At 38.0% G+C, this 7156-nt stretch overlaps 1 protein-coding gene across 14 annotated transcripts in view; it reads left to right on the top strand.

Annotated features, from left to right (window-relative positions):
• LOC122562672 (lysine-specific demethylase 2B) overlaps nucleotides 1-7156 on the top strand; it is a 218332-nt gene that overhangs the window by 116141 nt on the left and 95035 nt on the right. For all 14 annotated transcript variants that reach the window (XM_043715718.1, XM_043715717.1, XM_043715725.1 and 11 more), the window contains one exon: nucleotides 6989-7115. In XM_043715718.1, the coding sequence (XP_043571653.1) occupies nucleotides 6989-7115 (127 nt within the window). The remainder of the gene's footprint in view (nucleotides 1-6988; nucleotides 7116-7156) is intronic.

Genomic DNA, 7156 nt, shown 5'->3' with positions numbered 1-7156 from the left:
ATCTTCTTCCTGACCTCTCTGCCCCCACCCCACTCTGGCCTATCACCCTCACCTTGACTTGCTTCCACCTATCACGTTTCCAACGCCCCTCCCCCAAGTCCCTCCTCCCTACCTTTTATCTTAGCCTGCTGGACACACTTTCCTCATTCCTGAAGAAGGGTTTATGCCCGAAACGTCGATTCTCCTGTTCCTTGGATGCTGCCTGACCTGCTGCACTTTTCCAGCAACACATTTGCAGCTCTGATCTCCAGCATCTGCAGTCCTCACTTTCTCCTCAAGATAGCGAGGCGTCATTATTTAAAAGTCTAAATAATGGTACTTATTATCTATGAGCTCTGGAATCTATGAAACTAATGTACAGTAGCTAAGGATCTCAGAACTTGCTTTTAGTTTATTCATAAGGATTTTCATACTCAAAGTGAAAAAGGCTGGATCATTCCGACATTTTGAAATCAAATTTGAGGTCTGAACCTATGTAAATTTTCATTCCTAGCATAAAGCCGTTAAAAGCACAAGTTACAATCTTCATCTTTTATACATGAATTAAACATTTCTTTGTAAATTTGATTATGTTGTGCATCCTGAAAATTGCATTTTTTTTCAAAGGTTGACAGTACTTGTAAATGATCTTGCAAATGCTTGGAAAACTGCAAAGTTTTTTTAAGACTCCCATTCTTGTAAGTTTCACCCAGTACATCAAGAAATGTAAATGAAAGAAAAATTTTACCGTTTTTCCCTTTCGTCAAATTCAGGTAGATAATTCCATAATAAATTTTGCTTTGAATATGTGCATATAATGCCTTCCCTTATAATTGAGTCCATTCTGGTTAGAAGTAGATCATAACAATCATAATTTATAAAAACTAGTCATTTTTTGTTTGTGAGAATTGATGTGCAGAAATTGTTGCATGCTGCAGTAATTCAGAAAACTGAGTTATGGCTCTAGAAATAGTAGTAATTACTGTAATAAAATAACAGCATCTGAAAGCTTGTTGGAGGTACCATAAAACAGTACAATGTGCATTTCCATTCCTTGTGCCTGTCAAAAATCTCAAATTCTTAACTTTGATTGGTCTAGCTCAGAATTCATAGTTATAGTCTGTTTGACTAATCCAGAATTCTTGCTCAACATTAAAACCAAGGGAAGAAAGTCTTGGACATGGGAGATCATCACAGCGCCAGAGACCCGGGTTCAATTCCCGCCTCAGGCGACTGTCTGTGTGGAGTTTGCACGTTCTCCCCGTGTCTGCGTGGGTTTCCTCCGGGTGCTCCGGTTTCCTCTCTCAGTCCAAAGATGTGCAGGTCAGGTGAATTGGCCATGCTAAATTGCCCGTAATGTTAGGTAAGGGGTACATGTAGGGGTATGGGTGGGTTGCGCTTCGGCGGGGCGGTGTGGACTTGTTGGGCCGAAGGGCCTGTTTCCACACTGTAAGTAATCTAATCTAAAAAAAATAAGTTATGTGTTACCATCATATCTCTTACGAAAGAGTGAATTGACAAAAACAAAATCTTAAACTTGATTTCATCACCAGTATTATGCTAATCTTGTTAGTGTGTTGAAAGATGTATAAAACATATTATTGCTGCTTTTTTGAATTTTTATATTGTTTTAAAAAAGGCAAATGAATGTGGATTAGTTTTTGGAGGGGTTTAATAAAAAGGTCAGAAGGTCATTCTGGAACAGTGACCTAAATGCTTCAGTTCCAAGAAGATATGTGACTGTAATCAAAGATTCAAGAAAACTTGGTATATTGGTAGAAAAGATGACAGGCAGTATAAACACATTAAATCATTATTTTTTATTTCCATTCAGTTCAAAAAAGGCTAGAAGTTTAGTTGAGAAGAATCAAAAGTTTAGTTCAAAATCAAGTTTTTAAATTCTGTTCTCAGATTTTAGTTCATTTAGAGAAAACCAGCCATTGTAGAAGCAGTGATTTTTGTTTAAAGTTTGTGATGTTTCCAAGCCAACAGAGTTTGGTACAGAAATCTTAAAGTTGTTATGATTGTACAAAGTTTAGACCATCACGCTTATGAAAGGTTCATACCATCAGAGGAATATTGTAAAACTCGCTGTACAATTTGGGAGACATAACTTCAAGGGTGTTAATTAGTGTTGAAGTGGGAGTATAATTTTTCTGGACTTCAAATAGGGTAGGGAAACAAGTTGAAACTTTGTTTTAATGTTTGTGTTGAAATCACAAATGTTCTTAAATAACTGCTTAACCTTCACCTTTGACTGCAGAATATGATCATTAAATCGATATTTTTATTGTCTTCGTTTGATGAATTGTATTAAGGTGCTGGCAAGATTGTGTTCAAAGTTTACCCCAAGGTAGTAGGCTGCTGACTTCAATCATATTGTCTTGAGGACCCATATTCTATCGTGAAGTCAATATCCGAAGGAGAGAGAGGTTGCAAAAATTGGTGAGATGATAAACCCCTTTTTTAAAAAAAAAGTTATTTTATCAAAATTTCTTTCAGAATCTGTGGGTTTCACTGTTTGGGCCAGCAATCATTTCCCATCCCTGGTTGTCATGGAAAAGTTGGTAGTTAGTTGCCTTCTTGAACTTCTACGATCTCTTTAGGGAAGCCATTCCGGGATTTTGACCCAGTGACGATGATCGAACTGCGATGTATTTCCAAGTCAGGTTGGTGAGTCGATTGGAGAGAAGTATGCAGGAATCGATACTTGCTATTGTCCTTCAAGATGATAATGATCATGGGTTTAGAAGGTCTGACATTGTAGCCTTTCTGGGGTACATCTTGTCAATGGTACACACTACTATTATGAACTCCTGTGGTGGAGGGACTGAATGTTTGGAGTAGTGTTGACAATCGAGCACAGTGCTTCTTCTTCGATGATATCAAGTGTTGTTGAAAGTGCACCAGCCAAGACGATTGGGGGAGAATTCCATCACACACATATCTTATAGTTGGTGGACAAGCTTTGGGCAGTCACGTGGTGAACTACTCATCACAGGATGTCGAGCCTATAACCCTGCTTTTGTAGTCATAGTATTCATGCAGCTAGTCCAGTTCTGTTTGTGGTCAATGATAACCCTCAGGATTTTGAAAGTAGGAGAATTCAGTGCTGGTAATGCCATTGAATGTCAAGGGATGATAGTTAGTTTCCCCTTCCTTCGAGATGGTCATTGCCTGGTACGTGAAATGCAAATGTTGCTTTCCATTTGTCACCTGAAGCATGGGTATTGATCAGGTCTTGCTGCATTTAGGCATTGACAGCTTTGGTATCTGAGGAGTTGTGAACAGTGCTGAACAATGCGTGACTATCAGTGAATATTCCCACTAACGATGGAGCAGACGAAGATGTTTTTGGCAAAGGAGACTACTTGGAGGACGTCCTGCAGAGCTGTCCAAAAAACGAGATGACTGTTGTACAGCAACCACAATCATCTTTGTTTTTGTTAGGTGTGACTCCAACCAACTGAGAATTTTCTCCTGATTTCCATTGATTCGATATGTACTAGGGCTCAATGATGCCACACTTGGTCAAATGCGCAGTCACTCTCCCTCTGGAGTTCAGCTTTTTTGTCTACGTTTGAATCAAGGCTGTAATGATGTCAGAAGCCAAGTGAATCCAAATTGGCAGAATCCAAATTGAACAGCAATGAACAACAGGTTTTTTTTTAATTCATGGAATGTGGGCATCATTGGCTAAGCCAGCATTCATTGCCCATCCTAATCGCCCAGAGGGCACTTAAGAGTCAACCACATGGCAGTTTCTTTCCTTAAAGGGCATTAGTGAACCAGATGATTTTTTTTCTTGACTATGGACAATAGTTTCATAGTCATCACTAGACTCTTTAATCCAGGTTTTTTTTTTGTTTTGATTTCAAATTCACCATCTGCCATGGTGGGTTTTGAACCCGGGTCCCCAGAACATTACTGAGGGTTTGGAAGTAATAGTCTAGCAATAATACAACCAGTCAAAAAATGTAGTGCTGGAAAAGCATAGCAGGTCAGGCAGCATCCGCGGAGCAGGAGAGTTGATGTTTCAGGCATAAGGAATGTTTCCTAAACGTCAACTCTTCCACTCTTCAGAAGCTGCCTGATCGGCTGTGCTTTTCCAGTGCCAGGCTTTTTGACTCTGATCTCCAGCATCTGCTGTCCTCACTTTTTCCTAGTCGATAATATAACTAGGCCAACTGAGCAAGTGCTGCTTATTAGTGCTGTTGATCACCCTTTTCCCAATTTTATTTATGATTTTGAATAAGCAGATGAGGCAGAAATTCACCAGTTTAGATTTCCCAGTTTTTTGTGTATGGGGCATATCTGGCAGTTTTCCACATTGGTGGGTAGATACCAGAATCAGTAGTGGAACTCTTGTCACCAAGGGCAGGCAACGTCTGGAAGACAGATTCTCAGTATAGAGTCAAAATGTTGTCAGGGTCCATATCCTTTTTAGCATTCAATGCCATCAACCATTTCTAGTTCTCACATGGAATGCATTGAGTTAGCTTAAGATTGGGATCTGCAATGCTTATGACCTTTTGGAGTAAGCTGAGATAGGTCTTCCACAAAGAACTACTGACTAAAGATTGTTGCAAATGCTTTACCCTTACCTTTGGCATTGATGTGATGTACTTCCCCATCATTGAGGATGGAGATATTTGTGGGAGCTGCCTCCTCCAATGAGTTTTTTATTTGTCCACCACCATTTATGACTGTATCAAACAGGAGCTTGAACAGCTAAACTGCACTATTATGTTTTGTAATGTTTTGAAAATTCTTCAGTTTGAGTCATAGTCCCATTTATAATGGATCTTTTAATTTGCCTTTTCTATTGAGATACTACTTATTTGTAGTTCAAAAAAAGTTGAGTTTCTTACTAGCTTGGGGCAATGAAAGACTTGTTCTGGCTACTACAATCAATTAAATATTCATAATGGAGGTCTTTGCAAACGCTACCAATGGCAATGGGCTTCTTTTGATTCCAGGTTATGACATCAATCCAGATTTTAAAACTTGCCCTGCCTTATGCACAAGATACAATGTCAGAAATGTACAAGACTTTATAAATTAGGCACCTACGAAACAACATTTTGTTCAAAAGTATGTTGGGAAGAATTTACATTACGTTCCCTCAATCTCTCCCGTTAATTTTGGTGAATATCTTCAGAGGAACTGTAAACATTTGCTTTCAGCCAATTAAACCATTTCAGTGGATGTTTTGATAAAGTATATACAGTTATTATTTGGCAGTTTTCATTTTGAAATATAGTCAAAGTAGATATGTGGTTCCAGTTCTATGAGGGTAATTTTTATTATGAGGTCAAAGTCTCTTGGAACAATTAACTAAAGACATCATTTCCATGGAAGCAAGTGAAGTACCTAGTAAGATGTCTATGAAGTTAATTGATGAAATATTTACAAAGTTGAACTTTTATGACAGAGAAAGTGGGCCAGCGGCTATTACTGGTTTTTAGTTCAGAAGAATCAGGTTTCTGTTCAGGTTTTTAGTGTAGAAGAATTCCTATCAGAAGTGAAGATAGGTTGTGTAAAGATTTCCATGCAGAAAGGAAGCTTCTATGCCAACATATTGGGATAGGAATCCAGGTCATCAGAACTGGAAAGCAGTTTCTTGGTCACTAAAACTGAAAACAATCAGTTTAGTCAGAAACTAACAAGTTAACATCAGAAGGTCACTGCAGTGGGACTAAGTATCTGTAAAGGTTTTTGCTGGGATAAAAAGAGAAAATTTTGTTTATTGTAATATCATATTTTGTTATTTTCAAAACTTAGTTTGGAGCTATGCATGATTTTATCAATTGAGCATGCCCTAAACAACATTTTAGAGCTTTGTTTTTTTTTTGTTCAACAGACTTGTGGTGAAAGAAATTAGGCTAATGTTCTTTTCAAACCAGTTTTCACTCTGTGATCTACCGTGTCTCGTGTTATCATCAGTGGGATCAAAATAGCATTCAAGTGGACCAGAATGTGACACTTTGGTCATAGATCATTATTCATTCATAAATTTTGCACTATTATTTTTCATTTTAAATTTCCTACGCATTGCCTTTTCACCCTCACTTATCTGAGTTAAAGAAGGTGCAATCTTACGGGCTTTAGGATCCAAGATGCACACTGAAATGTATTCAGCAAAGGGAAAATCTTTTTAAAGGAATTTGCATAAGTGGGCAAACATCATCAAACCCATTTTCTTCATAAAACTTAGAATGTTTGTATTTTGGGTATTGCATTTTAAGAACTTAAACTGGTCCAGGCTCATGCAGGTACTAATAGGTGCGGTTGTCTTTAATGTCGCTTGACCTGAAACAATGTCATTTTGGTATAGAAAGGGTGAGCTAGGGTTCACTGCTAAAGAAATTGCATTTAAAAATGTGACTGTTTACAGTCAGTGATGCATGTCCTTGCTAACTAGCAGCCCGATGTGACTTAATAGTCTCTTGAATTTTTGTGAATTTATTATCCATTAATCCTCATGACAAACTTAGTAAAAACCTAATGATTGCAATCTTTATAAACTGATGTTTGTGTTGTTAAGGCAATTCAAGCAAAGGTACAAAATGAAATGCTAAAGTATGTACGCTGCCTCATATGAAGTGTAGACTGATGTAAAGCAGTGTATTTCACAGAATTGATTCCCTGACCCTAACGAAAATCATGGATATGAAATCCTTGTTAAGCAAAATGAACTTTATGCAAGATTTCTGTAAATACTTTCTGAAATAAACATGCACTCGAGCAATGACTCTAGATTTCTGATGAAGGGCTTATGTGCGAAATGTCAATTCTCCTGTCCCTAGGATGCTGCCTGACCTGCTGTGCTTTTCCAACGCCACACTTTTCGACAATGACTCTAGATTGTTTGTTTGCTTTTATCATTTGTATATGACCAACCTACACAATGGCCATTGGTGTGGCTTTCTGCTGTGCCCACACATTTATTTGACAATTCTCCATTTCCTCAGCTATATTCTGTATATAAATAATCCTTGTTTTTCAGGTTAATGCCAAGTTCCGCTATCCTTTCTACTATGAAATGTGCTGGTATGTCCTGGAAAGATATGTGTTCTGTTTGACGAAAAGGTCTTATCTCACCAAACAATACCAGAGGGAATCAATGTTAATTGGTAAGTTACCAGCAGTAGTTCATCTGTTCACATGAAGCGTT

This window comes from Chiloscyllium plagiosum, chromosome 25 (genome assembly GCF_004010195.1).
Source record: "Chiloscyllium plagiosum isolate BGI_BamShark_2017 chromosome 25, ASM401019v2, whole genome shotgun sequence".
NCBI lineage: Eukaryota > Metazoa > Chordata > Chondrichthyes > Orectolobiformes > Hemiscylliidae > Chiloscyllium > Chiloscyllium plagiosum.
The sequence above is the reverse complement of the archived record's forward strand: the minus strand, read 5'-3'. Positions and strand labels throughout refer to the sequence as shown.